The 21,711-nt window shown below is 34.3% G+C and overlaps 1 protein-coding gene across 2 annotated transcripts in view; it reads left to right on the forward strand.

Moving 5' to 3' along the window:
• Positions 1–16,906: 16,906 nt before the first annotated feature.
• Positions 16,907–21,711, forward strand: part of LOC308347458 (olfactory receptor 6C74) — a gene marked incomplete at both ends in the record, with an annotated part of 67,004 nt that continues 62,199 nt past the window's right edge. The window contains one exon of one of the 2 annotated variants that reach the window (XM_080810933.1): positions 16,907–17,788. In XM_080810933.1, the coding sequence (XP_080667059.1) occupies positions 16,907–17,788 (882 nt within the window). Of the gene's footprint in view, positions 17,846–21,711 lie in introns of those variants that run through there. The other variant, XM_080810934.1, reaches the window with a different exon arrangement.

Genomic DNA, 21,711 nt, shown 5'->3' on the forward strand with positions numbered 1-21,711 from the left:
CTGATTTTTTATTCCTACAAATCAGTGTAGTGGGTTTTGTCTCCATTCCATCTCTTCATTTCTTCACTTTTATCATCTCCATGCCAATATTAAATTCTGATTGCATGGTAAAACTAACTTGAAAAGAATTAAACAAATTCAGTGTTTCTTCTGGTTATAGTTCTGAAAACAGGAAGAGAATAACACAGTAAAATTCAAAATAAAGTGAATAAGCATTCAGAGAGGGGAAAATGAAATAGGGAAGGAAGAGAAGGAAGACAAAAGAAGTAGAAAAGAGGTAGCACCGTAGGGGAAGACCATAAAGAGAAAAACTTACCATTAAGATTAGATTCTTCTTCAGATGAGACAGTGACTGGTATTTAGCTCTTGGCTTTTTACCTGATGTGTTGTAATGGGTTACAGCAAAGCTGTAAGAGGAAAACAGAAAAAATTCTAGCAAACTTTACTGTGATGATCAGTCACTTGGCAAGTGTTCAGACACTTGCAGGTAATACCTACTGACCCCAAATAATATGGTAAGCCAAAAGCCAAGCCAGTTCAAAAGCCAAGGCAATTCAATGTCCCTGCCTATTGATTTGTCCCCGAGTTGATTTTGTGGTTGAAAATTATATAAGCTTTCATTAGACTAAATGTCATGAAAACTCTTGGGTATAAGCATTTCATCCCTTGGGGGCAAATTTCTTGTTTGATGACTTCATTATCAGTTACGCTTCTTTATGGACTTCATTATGAATATGAAACACTTATTAAACATTTTTTTTTTTAGTTTCAGGAGTAGAATTTAGGGATGATCACTTACATGTAACACCCAGTGTTCATTACATCAAGTGCCCTCCTTAATGTTCATCACCTAGTTACCCCATTCCCCTGCCCACTTCGCCTCCAACAACACTGTTTGCTCCCTATAGTTAGTGTCTTTTATGGTTTGCCTACCTCTCTGTTTTTATCTTATTTTATTTTTTTCTTCCTTTCCTCTATGTTCATCTGTTTTGTTTCTTAAATTACATTAATTTAATGAAATTAAAATTTAATGAAATTTAATGAATTTAATTTTATGAATGAAATCATATGATATTTGTCTTTGACTTATTTTGCTTAACATCATACCCTCTAGTTCCAACCACATAATTGCAAATGGCAAAATTTCATTCTTTTTGATGGCTGAGTAATATTATGGTGTGTGGGAGTGTGTGTGTGTGCGTGTGTGTGTGTGTGTGTGTACGTGTGTGTGATAACTTCTTTATCAATTCATCCATTGATGGACATCTGGGTTCTTTCCATAGTTACTGCTATAAACATTGGGTGCATGTGCTCATTTGAGTCATTATGTTTGTATCCTTTGTAGTAGTAGTAGTAGTGCAGTTGCTGGGTTGGGGTAGTTCTATTCTTAACTTTTTGAGGCACCTCCATACTGTTTTCCAGAGTGGCTGCACAAGTTTTGATCCTCCATGGACCTATAAAAATTGTTTACATTGGTGGGAATGTAAACAATTTTTATAGATCCATGGAGAATGCATTATTATATACTGAGGAATCAAAGAAGTATAAGTCAATGTCCCTGACTATTGTAGTTTACCAATATATTGAGGAGACAGAATTTGTGCATGAATATATAATATACAATGTGCCATAAACTTAATAGTAAATGAGACTCATTCTTACTATGGGGAGAGATTAATAATGGATGCTTAAAAAAAAAAAAGAAAAAGATGGATTCAAAGCTAAGCACTGGAGATAGATTAGGAAGTAGAGTAAGGTATTTTAGGTAGGATAAACAGTGTGAAAAAGGTACCCACGAATGAAAACTCATGAATTACTAAAAATTTATCAGAGAGAATACAATACAGTTTTCTCCATGAAATACTTAAGGTCCTAGAGATTCTGGCTATTAGTGCAAAGTGTAATGATATCTTCTTGGTACTTACACACATTCTCCCAAACCTAAGGGACAATTCCTGAGGCAACTAATTGTACTATAATGGCTATAGTAATTTGGGTCAAAAACAGATCTACCACCCCCACAAGTAAAAATTTTATCAAATCAGACCTAGTTTTTCTCCTGCTCCCCAATTCCCTAGATATACACTGGAACAGTATATTATAATATGTTTAACAAAACTACTACTTTTATGTATGTATGTATGTATTTATTTATTTATTTATTTATGTTAAAAGCTGCAAGAAAATTTTCCCTACCTTCGAAATCATGAACACATTTTTATTCAAAAATGATGTCATTTAATAAGTCAATTTAAGATCCTCTATAATTAAGATAAAATCAGAATAACTTAAATCTATTAATATAAAGAAATTACTCAGAGTTTTAGACATGTTTATTTTCAGTATATGGATTATAAGTCAGTCTGCAAAGCACAGAAACTTACAAACTGTTATTTTTAAAAAATATATATTTATTTATTTATTTGACAGAGAGAGAGAGATCACAAGTAGGCAGAGAGGCAGGCAAAGGGAGAGAGGGAGGCAGGCTCCCTGTTGAACAGAGCCTGATGTGGGGCTCGATCCCAGGACCCTGAGACCATGACCTGAGTGGAAGGCAGAGGGTTAATCCACTGACCCACCCAAGTGCCCACGAACTGTTATTCTTAAAGGTGTAGAAACAATTATATAGGCACAGGATTTTGTTTGTTGATGTTCACGTTTTTTGTATTCCTATTGCAGGATAAAGCACTTAGGCTTACTTTTTTTTTCTTCTTCTTCTCAGGCATCACACTGAAATACGTAATTCTTAAAATAAGTTTTAATACTTGTGGACATTTCATGATTAGCTATTTCTAGCTCAGATCAACAATTTAAACACCAAAGTATCTCTTTTATTCTTCATAGTCAAGGTTTTTAAGTTAATACAACAAGCACTAAAATTAAACAACTGTTATCCTATCAGATGATTATGGTTTATTTCCAGGTAATGCCCTAAACTGTGTGCATATCTCTCCAAGGAATTCAGCTCCAAAGGCAATATTTCCCTGAGGATCTTTCATTTGTTTACTATATTAGAGATACCAAAATATAGACTCCTTTTTATCTCCTTCAACTATGTTCTTCAGAGATTCTGTACAAAATATACTATATTAACATACTGTGCACCCCCTTTATCTTCATTAATTTATTAGTTCATTTATTCTTTCCTAAAATATCTACTTATTGTGTGCTTGAAATGTATCGAGCACTCCTGTATGTCCTGACAGCTCCCTTACCCACTTCTGCCATGTGAGGACCTGGAGACAAGTCTATGAAACCTGTGAAGCCAGCTCTTACTAGACACCAAATCTGCTGGCACCCAGATCTTAGCCTTTCTAGCTTCTAAAACTGAGAAATAAATGTCTCTTGTTCAAGGCACCGAGTTATGGTATTTTGTGACAGCAGTCGAGATAGACTAAGACAGAAATAAAAGCAGAATTCATTGCCAACAGACTTGTCCCATAAGAAATGTTAAACAAAGTTCTTAGGGAAAACACAAATGATATAGGTCAGAAATCTGACCTTCATCAAGAAAATGAGAGTGTTGAAGAAGGAATAAAGGAATAAGTACATTCTACTGGATTTTCCACTAAAGTCATTCTTTGTGAGTAGAACCAACTTTCTGTTAATTATCATTTATTAAAATTAATTACAAATCCATTGTTATTAGTATGTTTCTGTCTTTAATAAATGGCAATATTCTGAGGCCCAAATAAGATCATCTCTGACCACCTTCTTTCTTCATTCCCTATTTTCTTCTTCTTTATTTCTATCATATCCTTTCCCACCTTCCTTTCCCCTTCTTTATTATTGCTTCTTTTCTTGCTTTAATCAACAGACGGTTTTAAGGGGAAACTTTATTGGACAAGACTGACAGTCAGGGTTACAGAATTTACAGAATGCCTTCCGTATTGCCAACTTGGACACATGATAACTTAGAAGAATCAATGTTTTCAAAGTCCATAACTTTGAAAAGTGACATAAATTTACAAAATCAAGAAGCCAGGAGATCTCCAAGCATGATAAAATGCCTACACACATTATAATCAAACTGTTAAACAACAAAGACAATGAGAAAAAAGTGTGGTTAGAGAAAAAAAATGCATTACATACCATGAATGTTGGAGGACAATGGCTTGAACAATTTCTGACTTCTTTTCATAAGCTATGGAGGCCAGAAACCAGAAAGGAATCTTTAGAATGCTGAGAGAAAAAAAAATTGTCAATTTAGAATTCTATCCAGTAAAACTATCCTTCAGTATGAAAGGCAAATAAAGACATTTTCAGATAAAATAAAACCAGGAGCATTTTTCAGTAACACATCTGCACTACAAGAAATGCTGCAGGAGGTTCTTCAGCTGAAAAAAACTGAATCCAGCTGGGAAACTGGAATTCTAGGGAGGAATTAGAAATATCAAAAATTTTAAATATGGGGTAAATATCAGAGACTAATTTTTTTTCAATCAACCTGAAATAAAATAAGAATTACTCACAAAGAAATGTAAATATATGTATATTAAAATAATTATTTTAAAATTAGTAACAAAAATTCTATCTAAAGTAAAAGTTCAGTGGATGGGCTGAACAGAAGGGTGACTATAAAATAAAAAAGTGAACTTAAAGATTAATAGAGACCACTCAATTTGAAAAACAAAAAAGTAAATTATATGTATTTAATGAACAGAGCCTCTGTGACCTAGGGATAATATCAAAAGGTCTATTATATACATGTATATAATTTAAACTTAAAAAAGCAGAAGATATTATAAATCAGCACTGTCCAATAGAAATGTATTGCAAAACAGAACCGTAAGGCACATTTGCAATTTCAAATTTTCTTTTTTTTTTAATTTTTAATTTTTAATTTTTTTAATTTTCAGCATAACAGTATTCATTGTTTTTTCACCACACCCAATGCTCCATGCAATCTGTGCCCTCCCTAATACTCACCACCTGGTTCCCCCAACCTCCCACCCCCCGCCCCTTCAAAACCCCCAGGTTGTTTTTCAGAGTCTGTAGTCTCTCATGGTTCACCTCCCCCTCCAATTTCCCTCAACTCCCTTCTCCTCTCCATCTCCCCTTGTCCTCTATATTATTTGTTATGCTCCACAAATAAGTGAAACCATATGATACTTGACTCTCTCTGCTTGACTTATTTCACTCAGCATAATCTCTTCCAGTCCCGTCCATGTTCAAATTTTCTAATAAGCTTATTTTTTTAAAGATTTTATTTTATTTATTTGACAGAGAGAGAGAATCACAAGTAGGCAGAGCAGCAGGCAGAGAGAGAGGGAGAAGCAGGCTCCCCACTGAGCAGAGAGCCCGACGTGGGGCTCGATCCCAGGACCCCGAGATCATGACCTGAGCTGAAGGCAGAGGCTTAACCCACTGAGCTACCCAGGTGCCCCTCTAATAAGCTTATTTTTAAAAGTGAAAGAAAACAAGTGAAATTAATTTTAATAATATATTTAACCCAATACATCCAAAGGATTGTCATTTCAGCATCTAATACATATTAAAAATTACTGAGGCCTTTTACTTTTTTTGTACTGTCTTTGAAATATGATGTACATTTATATTCATAACACATCTCAGTTTGGACTAAACATATTTCCATTTTTAATGGCTACCAGATGGATAATATAAACATAGTTAGATAATATAAGCCATTTGTTGTTTACTTCTTCATTTTGGCTTCTCAGTAGTTTCAGATCAAAATTCTGGTATGTATGAAAAAACCTGTGGATATTAAAAACACACCCATAAACAACTAATGGGTCAAAGAATAAATCACCAAGATTAGAAAACACTTGGGACAAATGAAAACAGACACACAAGCTATCAAAACTTACAAAATACAGTAAGAGCAGTGTTCAGAGGGAAATTTATAGCCTTAAGCATCTGCTTTAACAAAAAAGATAGATCTCATATCAGTAGATCTCATATCAGTAATATGATTTCATATCAGTAATCTAAGTTCAAGCTTACAAATTTAGGGAAAAAAGAGTAAAAGAAACACATCAGAAAGAAGTAAATAATAAGTATTAGAGTGGAGATAAATGAAATATAGGAAAGGGAAAAAGTAGAGAAAATTAGTAAATCCCAAAGTTGTTTCTTTCAAAAGGTCTTCAAAGCTGACAAACCTTTAGCTAGATTGACTAAGAAAAAAAGAGAGAAGGCTCAAATTGCTAAGATCAGGAATCAAAGTTGGTTCATGACTATTGACCTTGTAGAAAGAGAGGAGTATAAGAATATACTATGAGCCATTGTGCATCAACAAATTAGATAGCATAACTGAAACACAGTAATTCATAAAAACCCACAAATTACCACTTAGGTGAGACAGATATCTAATAGACCTATAGTTATTGAAGAAATTGAAACAGTAATTCAAAACCTCTATATAAAGACTATCTAAGACCAGATGAATTTTCCCAAAGCTTTAAAGAGTTAACACTAATCCGTTTCAAACTCGTCCAAATACTGGAGATTATAATACCCATCCTCTTTGATTGTATGAGGACAGCATTACTCTGATACTAAAACCAGATAAAAACATCAAAAAATACAGATCTCTATCCCTTATGAATATCAATACAAAAATCCTCAGCTAAATACTAAGAAAGCAAATTTAGTTGTATTTAAAGGTAAGATACCGTGATAAAGTGGGATAGAATGTAAGGTGATCCAACATTAAAAAAAAAAAAATCAATTTACATAATATGTCAATGATGGAAGATGATGGAAGATGAAATAAAGGGAAAAAACTCATGATTATTATAATTGATGCAGGAAAAGCCAGGCTTTGACAAGATTTGAAACCCTTTCATAATAAAAATACAGTAAATGCAGAGTAGAAAGGAACTTCCTCAAACTGCTGAAAAGCATTCATGAGAACCCTACAGCTAATGTCACATTCAAGGCTGAAAGACTGAAAGCCTTCCCCCAAACATCAGGAACATGACAAGGATGTCCACTTTTTCCTACTGCTATTCAACATTGTGCTGGAAGTTCTAGACGGAACAGTTAGACAAAAATAATAAATAAATAAATAAATAAATAAATAAATAAATAAATAACACTTGAATTGGAAAGAACTTTTAGTTCTTTAGAGAGAAATCAAATAGAATAGGTAAGTCCAGAATAATCTCATACATCTAAGGCCAATTAATTTTTGAGTAGGTTACAAGACTATTCAATGGAGAGAAGAATAGTCTTTTACATAAATGGAGCTGGAATAACTGGATGGCCACATGCTAAGAATATTAGAGCCCTGGGTCATATTATCCACAAATTAATATATCAATGACCTAGATGTAAGAACCAAAACTATAAACTTCATAGCAGAAAATGTTGGGGTCTATCTTACTGATTTGTATTTAGTGGTGGATTCTTCTACATGACACCAAAAACATGAGCAACAAAAGAAAAAATTAAATTGGACTCTATCTAAATTAAAAGTTTGGGGTGTCTGAGTTAAGTGTCTGCCTTGGGCTCAGGTCATGATCTCAGGGTCCTGAGACTGAGCCCCCCCCCAATCAGGCTCTTCCCTCAACGGTAAGTCTGTTTTTCTCTCTCCATCTCCCTCTGTGATCTCTCTTGCTTTCATCCTCTCTCAAATAAATAAATAAAATGTTTTAAACTATTTAATTAATTAAAAGTTTTGTGCATCAGAGGACATTGCCTTGGAAGTATTAAAAAAACCCGGAAAAAATATTTTCAGATCACTTATCTGGTAAGGTTCTAGTACCCAGACTATATAAAAAACTATTACAAGTCAGCCACAATAAAAACACAAAAAGAATTCCAAGTAATCCAATTTTAAAATATGCAAAGTATTTGAACAAACATTTCTCCAAATGGCCAACAAGGACATGCAATGATGCTATACATCATTAGTCATTATAAAAAATGCATTATGAAAACCATGGTGAATTATACTTCAATTATGGCCATCTGGGGCCAGGGGTGGGGGTGGGGAACTGCCGGATGACCATTATTTCAAAAAAAAAAAAAAGTGTGAATATGAAGAAGTTGGAAGCCCCTGCGTTGTGAGTGGGGATGTATAATGATATATTTTTTGTGGAAAGTTCGGGAGTTCCATTAAAAAAAATTAAACATAAAATTGTCATATGATTCAATAACACCATTCCTAGGTATTGACCCAAATAACTTGTTCGCAAATGCTTGTATGTATGCTATTGTTCATAGAAGCCCTATTCACAGTAATAAAAAAGTAGAAACAACTGAAACGTCCATTGACAGAGGAATGGATGAAGAAAATGCGTTACATATGTATAATAGGATATTATCCAAAGAGAAAAAAAGTGAAGTATTAATATATGCTTCAATGTGGATATACCTCGATATCATGATCCTAAGTGAAAGAAGCCAGACATAAGAGGTCACAAATGGTATGATTCCACTTACGTGAAATATCCAAAATTGGACATCCACAGAGAAAGAAAACATTAGTATTTGCCAGGGGATTGTGAAAGAAGGGATGGGAAATGATTGCTAAATGGCTACAGAGTTTTCTTTTGGGTGAGCGATGTTTGGAACTTACAGTGGTTGGTGGTTGCAGAACAGTATGGATGGACTAAATGGCCCAAACTGTACACTTTAAGATGATCAATTAAAAAAATCTATGGCAATATCATAAAAAATACAATAAACATGTTAAGGAAAAAGGGTATTACAGAACTATATCATATAGTTAATGCAAATTGTGTTATTTTCTGGACTTTATGATTTTAATAGATTAATTAAATGTGTGACTGTTTATCACTATCTTCGTCCTAAATAAATCTCATGTTTGTTCCTAATCCTGTATTTATAAGTGTGCATTCATAATTTGGGGGTTGTTTTCTTAAAAAAGGGCACTGCAGGGGCACCTGGGTGGCTCAGTGGGTTAAAGCCTCTGACTTCCGCTCGGGTTGTGGTCCCGGGGTCCTGGGATTGAGTCCCGCGTCGGGCTCTCTGCTCAGAGGGGAGCCTGCTTCCCCTCTTCTCTCTCTGCCTGCTTCTCTGACTAATTGTGATCTCTGTCTGTCAAATAAATGGATAAAACCTTAAAAAAAAAAAAAAAGAGGGCACTGCAATGTGAAGAAACTTAAATATCCTCGCACTCTATCCACACTTGGGAGTAGGAGAAAGGTAAAATGAATCTCCATGTTGCCATATTGGAAACAAGCATCTCCATACAATAGTTGTGCATTAGGCCTTGAAAGCAATGAGTTCTGATGATACTGGAAGGAAAAAAGAGTTCAGAGACTCTTAGAACTGAGAAAAAAAGAAAAAAAGAAAGGTAGAGTTTGCTAAATGTATTTGAGTCTACTGAGGGTATAGCAGCACTTCAGGAAGCTACCTGAACAGAAAATATTGAAGAGTACAAAAATAGTTATGCAATTTTTTAATAATTGAGGTATAGTTGATGTAAAATATTATATTGGTTTTAGGTGCCCAACATAGTAATTTGACACTGAGATGCATTACCAAATGCTTACCAGAATAAGTGTAGTTACCATCTACCTTGTAATCATTTTAATGAAAAAATGAAGCCTAGTGGAAACAGAAGATTGTTAAATAAAGAAACAGAATATAGGCCAAGATTTGGCTCAGATGGAAGAAAATTTTACACTGTCAAAATAATGTAAATTTGTATAAAAATTCAACTGATCATTACAATAAAATTATGTTCAAAATTATATTAAATATTAAAAAGGGATGTGGGTAGGAAGGATGGGAAATGTAAGAATTTCAAGTGCCCAAATTCCATATTTAAGCCAGTAAATATTTAAATAGTTTCTAACTCAAAATATTAAGAAGTAGTAATTTATAAAATAGAGGATACAAACCTGTTAATAGCTGAGGGCTGTGGAGAATAGGAGTTAAGGTGCATGAAAGCCTCCTGAGGGCAGGAGGCTACTAATTCTCATTAATAGAATTCTAAGATTCTTGACTTTTGAATTTTGAATATGTATATCTTTTTTTTAAAGATCTTTATTTATCCATTTGCCAGAGAAAGGGAGAGAGAGAGGCAAGCCGAGGGGGAAGCAGGCTCTCCTCTGAGCAGGAACCTGGGATGGACTCCATCCCAGGACTCTGGGATAATGACCTGAGCTGAAGGTAGACACTTAACTGACTGAGCCACCCGGGCATCCCAAATATGTATACCTTTAATAAAAAATAATAAATTTACTGAATTAATATTCTGAGGAAGAATAACACAATAATGAAGTCATTTGGTACACACACAATTCCTTAGGGTAATAATAAGCAGTTTTGGGGGTAATTTGTATTGCTTTCTTTTAGACAAGGCTAGGAACTAAAGAGGAACTGGAGATCATTTTATTATTTTTATTATCATTTATTATTATTTATGCTTTGTGATATGAAACTTAGATTTTCTTCTCTCATATTTCTTTCTTTTAGTTAAGACTTTTACTATTACTATTATTATTATTTTAGAGCAGGTTTAGGTTCACAGCAAAATCAAGAGAGAAGTGTAGGGATTTCCCGTAACATTTTCACCCACACGTGCATAGTCTCCTCTAGTATCAACAATCCCCACCAGAGTGATCCATTCATTACAACTCATGAACTTACACTGACTAATCATACTCACCCAGAGTCCATAGTTTACATTACAGTTCTCTCCTGGTGTGTACACTCTTTGGGTTTGGACAAATGCATGAGATGTATCCATCATTATCATATCACAAAGAGAATTTTCATTGCCCTACAAATCCTGTCTGCATCTATTCATCCCTAAACCCTTACCCCAACCCATGGCAACCACAGTCTTTTTAATATTTCCATAATTTTGCCCATCCCAGAATATCATATAGTTGGAATCATACAGTATGTACCTTTTTAGACTGTCTTCTTTCACTTAGTAATATGCATTTAAGATTTCCCCCATGTCTTCTCATAGCTTGATAACTTGTTGCCTTTTTTTTATGAAAAAGATATTTTTTTTATTTAATTTCTTTTCAGTGTAACAGAATTCATTGTTTATGCACCACACCTAGTGCTCCATGCAATACGGGCGCTCCATAATACCCACCACCAGGGTCCCTCAACCTCCCACCCCCCACCCCTTCAAAACCCTCAGATTGTTTTTCAGAGTCCATAGTCTCTCATGGTTCATCTCCCCCTCCAATTTCCCTCAACTTCCTTCTCCTCTCCATCTCCCCATGTCCTCCATGTTCTTTCTTATGCTCCACAAATAAGTGAAACCATATGATAATTGACTCTCTCTGCTTGACTTATTTCACTCAACATCATCTCTTCCAGTACCATCCATGTTGATACAAAAGTTGGGTATTCATCCTTTCTGATGGAGGCATAATACTCCATAGTGTATATGGACCACATCTTCCTTATCCATTTGTCCATTGAAGGGCATCTTGGTTCTTTCCATAGTTTGGGGACCGTGGCCATTGTTGCTATGAACTCATTGCCTTTTAACAGATATTTTTCTCATTCTAAAATATTTTATCTTAAAGTTATTTTCAAATGTTTCCAGAGTTGAATAAGTTTGAATTATTAGTTTTCAGTGTAGATTATTTTATCTAAAAATTGGGAAGAACTATAACAGAATATTTTTATATAGATGACACCCTGAACTTAATATTTTAAAAATTAGTTCATCATTATTCCCTCTCTTCTCCAAATTTCTTCCATGGTCATTTCCCAGGCTTTCTCTTATTATGCTACAACTTATTTAGTGACATCATCTATTTATTATTTCATCATGCACAAAATTTCAGGATAACCATGAATCAATCTCATATCCAAAAAATTCAATTTTTAAATTATTCAACACATTCAATTTCTAGTTAGTTTGAGGGATACCCCAGATACCCCCAGATCCTAAACATATAGGGATGAAATAAGATAGCAGCCAACTCCCTTCTCTGAAATGAGGATTATCTAGGAGAACAGAAAGATAAAAGGGAAAATTAGAGAGAGAGGAGGAAGATATGTAAAAATTAATATTGACAGTGTTGTAAAGAATAAAATACTGAAATAAAGACTCTAAAGAAGGGAAGGACCTCCTTATATGGTCTTTATTGAAAATGACTTTTTTCTGGAAATGACATTTAATTAGAGGCCTGGAATTTGGAGGTAGAGTGAGAGCAGAGGTAGGGATAGAGGTGAAAAAGAGCTGAGGAATTAAAAGAGAGTCAGCGTTACAACTGATAACAGCAAAGAAGGAAAGAGTGGAAGAGGATGAAGATGGGTGGTGAGGAGCTATGCCAAGGATTCTTCCTGGCCACTCATTGTCTGCAATTCAATAGGTTTTAGGACATAATTTCTGTAAAGAAGTAGCATAACCTGAGTTAAATTTTAGAGAACATACTTTTTTTCTTCTCTACAGAAAATAAATTGGATGAGGGAAGGAAACAAAGACTATTTTGAAGGTTATTACAGGCTACTATTTAGATCAGGTGGAAGACAATAGTAGACTGAATTAGAATCTTAACACCTGTAGCAGACACTGTGCCTAATCACGAAACATTTCTTGATGGACACAAGTCGAGACTAGATATCCTAGAGATTTTGCATTTTGGCTTGTCTACATAACTGGGTTCTTACGAACGGAAACTTAATGGAAATTATGAAAATGACCTCCAGGATTAGCAATAAAAATCTCCCAGGTGATTCACCAATCTCTCTTCCTCCATCTGCTGGCTGACTGTAGATATATGTTGAAGAGAGCAGAGCCTTAAAAATCAATCTCTGAATGATGGCATAGAGTAGAATAAGTACATTGCAGCTTCAAATATACAAAATTTCTGCCATCTGTGCTGCACATTTGATTGAAATTTTCAGGAAATAAATTTAAATTGTGTTAAATGTGGCAAAAAAATGGTCTGATGCATTGGAAATAAGAACAGTGGCTAAGCTTTAATGAGCAGAAGAGGAAAAAAAAAAGGGAGGATTCTCTAGTACTGGTAACATTCTGTTTCTTTATCTCAGCGGGCTTATGTAGGTATGTTGAGTTTGTGAAAAGTAACCAAATTATATAGTATGATAATTGTACATTCTGCAAATAATTTTTACTTCATTGAAATATCTTTAAATATCTAATATGTAAAATTGCAGTAATTTTAAAGTTTATCTGTTATAGAAGACAGTGTTAGTTTAAGTACTTAGCAATAGAGATAAAAATAGATAAAATTAATTGAAATTATTTCACTCAGAAATAAGTCAAGCAGAGAGAGTCAAGTATCATATGGTTTCACTTATTTGTGGAGCATAACAAATAACATGGAGGACTCGGGGAGATGGAGAGGAGAAGGGAGTTGAGGGAAATTGGAAGGGGAGGTGAACCATGAGAGACTATGGACTCTGAAAAACAACCTGAGGGTTTTGAAGGTGGTGGGGGGTGGGAGGTCGGAGGAACCAGGTGGTGGGTATTAGGGAGGGCACGGATTGCATGGAGCACTGGGTGTGGTGAAAAAACAATGAATACTGTTACACTGAAAAGAAATAAAAAATTTTAAAAAAATTGAATTGAAATTAAATTTTTTGTAGAATCAACCAAATTTCCTGCTGATTGGATGTAGACACTTAGATAGCAGGTATAAACATTAGACTCCTATTATCTGTCTTGAGAAACTCATTTCCGTGCAATCTAGATCTCTATGATTTTATCATGCCATGGTAATGTCACACACTTAATATTTCCTTTGTCAATGATGAAATATCTTGGCTTCCAATCTTAAAACTAATTAAGTCTTTAAAACTGCCACTCAAGAGGATGGCCTTGCACGATTTAATTTAGGTAAACATAATATAAGCCCGTTTTTGAATCAGGATTGAAACTTCCGGTAATAATCCCCTTAAAGTCTTTTCACAATATGAATTGTGGAGTTTCATTTTTTCTAGTGTGGAATGTATATTTGTTATGAATATGTAAGATGTAAGTTCGAAAAACTCCTATGGCTTACAACACATAGATGCCTCAAAAGAAGATTTTATCTAGTTTTTACATTGAGTTTACAGATTATAGAGTTTGCTTCACTTAATAAATTATTCATGTATTTTTAACATAATTGTACGATGGTATCCTGGGAAATGTTTCTATCTTTTAAAAATTGTTTTGTCATTTAATCCTCTCGAGATCAATGGCAGAGTACACAAAAATGATTAAATCCTAAAACTACAAAAGAAGCAATTGTGCTTCTCATCTAGGCCAGAAACATCTCAAAGTAAACAAGGAGACTGAAATCTTTTTTTACCACTCTATTCTAAGTTTTTGTTTTAAGAAATATATTTATTTATTTATTTGAGAGAGAGAGAGATGACAAGTAGGCATAGAGGCAGGCAGAGAGAGAGGAAGGGAAGCAGGCTCCCCCCTGAGCAGAGAGCCCGATGCGGGGCTCCATCCCAGGACCCTGAGATCATGACCTGGGCGGAAGGCAGAGGCTTAACCCACTGAGCCACCCAGGCGCCCCGAAATATATTTATTTTATACTTAATACAGAAAATGTTCTCTAAATTTAATATAAATTAGAGATATGGCTCTTTAAAGAAGAAATGAAATGAGATAAATTTCTTGTCCTGATAAAATCTTTCAGCTTACACGGTTGAGTGTGAGATGTTGGGGTTAATGTATTTTGGATAAGAATGCAAGTTAAAAGTAGTTTAAAGTAATATAAAATATGATGGATATGCAACATTCAGAAATTTCCTCTGTTCTGGGACTCAAATCAGAAGAAGACAGTTGGGAATGAAATTGCTACTAAAGACAGTAAGGTTGGGGAATTTTTTTTTTAATTTTAGTCATATTAATTGCATGAACCTGGACAAAAAAGTTGATTCATTTGTAAGCCATTGAAATATATGCTATGAAGTTAGAACTATTTTTTTTTTTTTTTTTTTACAACTCAGTTGACTTGTCCTAATAAGGAATCTTTGAACCTTCATTTCGCAGGAATCTCGCTTTGAGTAGATATCCTTCATAACATTCAAAAGAATCTCAGAAATGTATTTTATTAAATGAATATGTTGTTTTCCTCAGATAATTATAGTTACGTATGTTTTTGGTATAGAGGATCATTATCAATATCGTAAAATATGACATTGGAAAAATGAATTAGTACCAAACTTGAGAAATTTCCTCTTATTGAATTCAATAGAATTTAAACATTTCATACAATATCCCAAAGGAATCTCCTCTCCCTTACTGATAAATTGCAGAAGTAGTTACAGAAGTCCCTGGGCTTATAAAAATGGTCAGAAACAGTGACTATTTTATTGCCATTCACCAAGTATTTTATTTGGAGTTAAAAGAAGATAATGATGTCAAGTAGTTTACAATAGTTTTTTTTTTAGTTTTTGTGTGTGGGTTTTTTTTTTTTTTTTTGCAGTTTTGTTATTTAAATTTAGCTTGGGAGTATGCATGTATGAATTCACTTCTAACTTTATAATTTGGTACCCTATATAATTCATCCTTTGTTGACTGACATTTTCTTATGCTTTGGACCTTAAAAAATAGACCGACCTTAAAAAAAGAAAGTAGACCAAACTTGGATTTCAAAAATTTAATCACTGAGTATAAATTGTGCTTAAAAATAGCCAGAATGTAGACATTTTTAGAAAAATGATATATTGGGGAGCCTGGGGAAAGAAAGGAAAAAATGTAAGAAAGGAATGAAGCAAAAGAGGAAAAAAATCTTGGTCATATTGTAATTATTTATAACCATTGGAAATATCTCTACATTTTTTAACACCTGAACTGGACTATGTGAAATGTAATAGCTTTAAAATGCATATAAAAGTAAATGTAAAAATATAAAATATATTTTTATATACATATAAAAATAATGTATGACATGACATTCTTCTTAAGGAAAATATGGTCATGCTTTAGAAAAAGTTGGTGATACACTTTTGAGATGATAAACATGAGGATGTAGGCATGGTCTGGAAAAAGATGGAAAGTAAGAAAAAAATGAAAAGGCTAATAAAATTCTGAATTTTAAGGTGCTAACCATAAAACAAGAGGATAAGAGAAGAGAAGGAGAAGGACATGAGTAAGAGAGAAGAGGCTACCATGGCAATAGGGGGAGCCATGCAGAGCAATGACACTAAAACAAACTACCAGGCATGAGTAGATAACATCTTTTTTTAAATGGCTTGTTTTCTAGAACCCTCCTCTGTTACTGCAAAACTAAATAAAGAATGCTACATAACAATACAGTCATCATGCATGAGGATATACTTCCTATCTACTTGGGTCCATATCAGAGAAAAGAGAATAACCAGGGTGAGTGAGACAAAAGTACACCCAAGTCTTCAGGAAAAAGGGGAAAGCAGACCTAAAGAGGTCATGAGGATTTCAATCTTGAAAAGTTTACAGAAGTTTGGTGCAAGTACTGAATCCCCACTCAGGTATTTAGGTCAAGTTTATGATTTTTAAAAGGCAGGGAGTCCTCAGCTGAAATCTAATTTACAGAATACTATCATAAGGAGTAATGAACAGAGAAAGAGATAAGTTTAGCAAAGAGGAATGAGTTACCTGATGGTGTAAAATAACTTAATCTGAACTAAATAGATTGGGAAAAAATTGCAACTACAGAAGACACAAGTTAAAATATTATGACAATTTTTCTGAATTTTTCTTTGTTTCTATTTTTATATGACTTTCATATACCATATATTATCCTTTTGGAATGCCTGAATTTATGACACTTGAGAAATGAAACTCCTAGCGTTACACTCAGTTAGTGAAATTTTGAGTACAAATTATATGAGCAAGTTTTTAGAGGCTGTTACTGCTGACTAGCATAACACTGAAGGAGGCTGGGTGGCGGGAACAACACATGTATGGACAATCTCAAGCAAATAGGTATCTCACGCAAGATTATACCCTTTATTTCTCATTTTTTAATTTTTTTTTTTGAAGTCAGCAATGAAAAACCACAGCACAGTAACAACCTTTATTCTTCTTGGACTGACCGATAATCCACAATTACAAGTGGTCATTTTTCTTCTCCTTCTTTTCACCTACATGTTAAGTGTCAGTGGGAATCTAACCATAATCACCCTCACCCTACTGGACTCTCATCTAAAGACACCCATGTATTTCTTCCTCCCAAGTTTCTCATTTTTAGAAATTTCATTCACAACTGTCTGCATTCCCAGATTTCTTGCCAGTATGGCAACAGGTGACAAGTCCATTTCTTACAATAGTTGTGCAACACAGCTGTTTTTTACTATTGTCTTGGGTGCAATTGAATTTTTTCTTCTGGCTGCCATGTCTTATGACCGCTATGTGGCCATCTGCAAACCCCTGCATTACACCACCATCATGAGTGACAGAGTCTGCAACTTGTTGGTCTTTGCTTCATGTTTGGCTGGTTTTATAGTAATTGTTCCACCACTCCTTGTGGGTCTCCAGCTAGATTTCTGTGCAGACAATGCTATAGATCATTTCTTCTGTGATTTTTCTCCTATATTACAGCTCTCTTGCACAGACACAGATGTAATAGATTTAATGGCATTTCTCTCAGCCATTTTGACCCTCCTGGTTACACTGATATTAGTGATTCTCTCCTACGCAAACATCATCAGGACTGTACTGAAGATACCTTCTTCTCAACAGAGGAAGAAAGCCTTTTCTACATGTTCTTCTCACATGGTAGTTGTGTCCATTTCATATGGCAGCTGCATTTTCATGTATGTGAAACCCACTGCAAAGGACAGAGTATCTTTAAATAAAGGGATAGCCCTGCTCAGTACCTCTGTTACCCCCATGTTGAATCCCTTCATTTATACACTGAGAAACAAACAAGTGCAAGATGCTTTTAAGCACATTATCAAAAAGATTGAGATCTTCTCAGTGAAGTGAATCTTTTTAGTGATATTACTGAGGTTATGAGTAAAATAAAGCAAAAGGGTAGAGTGCTTCATAGAACTCTTCAATGCTTATACTTGAAATAATAATAACTATTTTTCTTGCTATAATTTTCATGGTGGCCTGACTAATCTCCAAAGCCTAATTCTCTCTCTTTATCTGTCCCTTATTAGGCCAAAATAACTTGCCTTTTTATTTGGAGCTTTTATCTATTTCTTCTAAAAGTTCTCTAAGAGGAGGACAAAATTAGACTTAAATTTTTCCGTGTTGTTTTCCACTGTTCTGGAATTCAGAGATTCGATTTTACACATATTTTATATAGAGTTAATGCACCACCTAAATTTGTAAAACTTAGCTAAAAAATACATATTTCTAGAAACCCTCAAATTGTCCTGACTGAGGGCAAAATAAAAAATGGGAATTGACCTATAACTCTTAGAGCTATTGAAGCACTAACCACTATATTCTTAAATAATATAGAATTTTTTTGTTTCTATAAATCGAGCTCATGGCAATCATTTCAAATAATCAATTTGTAAATTTATTTTGCTTATTATTATTATTCTTTATCATGTACTCTACCAGTAAAAAAAAATCACAAACCAAAACACTTGAATTTCACAGTATCTGTATATTTGTTTATAAATTATATATTCACTATAGTACAGAATATTTAAACATGTTAATAGAAAAATAGAAATTAAGCAAGGACATCAGGCAAAAGAATCAATGTATTTTATAACACAACTGTATGATATAAATTAATTTTAATGTTAATGGTACCACTATAAGATGCAATTTCATAAAATGTATATTATTATATTTGCAAATATCAGTTTGTTATGTGGTAAGTTATATGAAAGTCTATCCTAAGCCTCTCTGAACTTGGTACTTAGAACGGTCTTCATAGTTCAAAACTAATGCTTCACAATGCATGTTGCTCACATCAAAAGGAGTGAAAGTGACAATATTCTTCTGTCCTATTTGAATTAGTTTTTGATATTGAATTACTACAATTCTGTCTGCTCTAATGTTAATCTGCTGCCTAAACTTTAATTTTTATATAAACATTTTTAAAGCACACAGAAAGTTTTTATTTGGAATATTTTAATAGAGATTATAATAATTCTAAGTTTTCCAAATGGGTGGATGAGCATTTTTGTAATTATTGAGCTTATATAATCTTCATTAACAATAACTATGGCAATAATTTCGAACAATCAATTTCTAAATTTCTTTTGCTTATTTCAACTCTCTTTTGAAAACTGGTTACTTTTTTACATACTGTTAAGATACCATGCATTAAGGTTAGCACATGATGTGATGAGCACTGGGTGTTATATGCAGTCATTGAACACTACATCAGAAAATGATGATGTACATATATTGGCTAATTGAATTTAAATTAAAAAAATAAATAAAATGCCCTGTATTTTGGAACAGAATGGTAGAGAAATATCTTCATGGAAGCATACTATTGATGGGTATTTGTTTTCATATAAAAGAGAAAATTGGAATATGTCTACTTGTAAATAAAATTGTATATTTCTCCTAATGTGTATTTTAAAAAATACTTTGCCTGAGAAGTTCTGAGTCCCTGATACATTTTTTAAAAATATATCTTAACATACCATTATATGCTTCCTTCATTCTCCTATCCTCCCTACTCCCTCAACCTGTTCCTCCTTCCTCTTCTGAACTTTCAAATGTAAAAACCATTCTTAGATGGAAGACTGTACAAAAACAGCCTGTGGGCTTGCACTGCAGATTTGGGTTTGCTTGCCCATGGTCTAAATAATAGCAAAAGGCTAGAGATGCCCCTAAAGCAAGGATGAAAGTCTGCTTTCTTATCTGTTTTACTATTTCAAGGTGATGCAAGCTATCTGTTATGTTCCATTAATCCAAAAACACATCTAAAGTTCAATAACTCAGTATTAGTGCAAATATATTTTTTTAATTTCTTTTCAATGTAACAGAATTCATTATTTATGCACCACACCCAGTGCTCCATGCAATACGTGACCTCCGTAATGCCCACCACCTGGCTCCCCCAACCTCCCACCCCCCGTCCCTTCAAAACCCTCAGATTGTTTTTCAGAGTCCATAGTCTCTCATGGTTCATCTCCCCCTCCAATTTCCCTCAACTTCCTTCTCCTCTCCATCTCCCCATGCCCTCCATGTTATGTGTTATGCTCCACAAATAAGTGAAACCATATGATAATTGACTCTCTCTGCTTGACTTATTTCACTCAGCATAATCTCTTCCAGTACCATCCATGTTGATACAAAAGTTGGGTATTCATCCTTTCTGATGGAGGCATAATACTCCATAGTGTATATGGAACACATCTTCCTTATCCATTCGTCTGTTGAGGGCATCTTGGTTCTTTCCACACTTTGGTGACCATGGCCATTGCTGCTATAAACATTGGGGTACAGATGGCCCTTCTTATCACGACATCTGTATCTTTGGGGTAAATACCCAGTAGTGCAATTGCAAGGTCATAGGGAAGCTCTATTTTTAATTTCTTGAGGAATCTCCACACTGTTCTCCAAAGTGGCTGCACCAACTTGCATTCCCACCAACAGTGGAAGAGGGTTCCCCTTTTTCCACATCCTCTCCAACACGTGTTGTTTGCTGTCTTGTTAATTTTGGCCATTCTAACTGGTGTAAGGTGGTATCTCAATGTGGTTGTAATTTGAATCTCCCTGATGGCTAGTGATGATGAACATTTATTCATGTGTCTGATAGCCATTTTTATGTCTTCATTGGAGAAGTGTCTGTTCATGTCTAATAAATGGCCATAACTTAAAACACAGTTTCATTTGGTGTGACCACCTAATTCAGCATATGAATCTACTATTACCCTCTAAAATTTGCCTGGGGTAGGGCAGGCAAATATTTGAATTAAATGGGCATGTGGAATGGATCACCTTTCCTGCATCATTTTTTAAAATATTTGATGGTAGTACCAAGTACTGCAGTTTTGCCAGGGAAAGATGCTTTGATTTATTATTTGTTTATGAGGGTGAACTCCATGATTTTCTACTTGGTCCTGAGTATATCTGTTTTAACAATATATCAGGATGATTTTTCACATGCAGTAGAATCACTGTAAATGAGACTAACACATGACTGCCACTTATCAATAAAACTTTCTCCACCCCCATTATTTTCCACTCTAATAAGTGTGTACCCTGACATTCTATCATCATTATAATTAAGATTAGCTCAGAGATGAGGTGAAACAATCCCAGAAAGTTTTGGATTTTACCCTCTTCGTTGGATAGTTTTCCTGACAAAAGAATTTATATCCTTTCAGGAAAACTGGAAGGAGATTAAGATATTAATATCAATGTATGACCCTTCCTCAAGGATAACTTCCTTCATGGGTTCTGGCTCTATGAATTCACTAAAGTCTTTATTTGGATAAGGAGTCTAACACCATTAGATAGCTATATCATCCTTCCTTTCACCCAAAGTAGAGTTCTTTCAATTATATTGGTCAAATAGGAACTTAACGGATTGTCTGTTTATTTTAGCCTTAAGAGCAGCATGATGTCGTTTTCAAACTAAAGCATATCATACAATTTTGATATCCAGTCTAATCCTACCAACTAATAAGTAACCGTACCCATCTTGCCAATGTCAGCTAAGTGCTATTACATGAACTCTGCCTTCCCATGGTCCCACACTGACACTATGATCTGTTTTCCATGTTCCAGAACCGTGTGAGATACATTTCTTTGTATGTATGACACACAGTCTTCTGATATTTTGTTATAGTAGCCCAAATGGACTAGAACAATTATTATAATACTTTTTGTTATGTAAGTTTTCTCTTTTGAGGTTTGAATGT

The sequence above is a fragment of the Martes martes genome (assembly GCF_963455335.1).
Source record: "Martes martes genome assembly, chromosome: 8".
In the NCBI taxonomy this organism is placed as follows: domain Eukaryota; kingdom Metazoa; phylum Chordata; class Mammalia; order Carnivora; family Mustelidae; genus Martes; species Martes martes.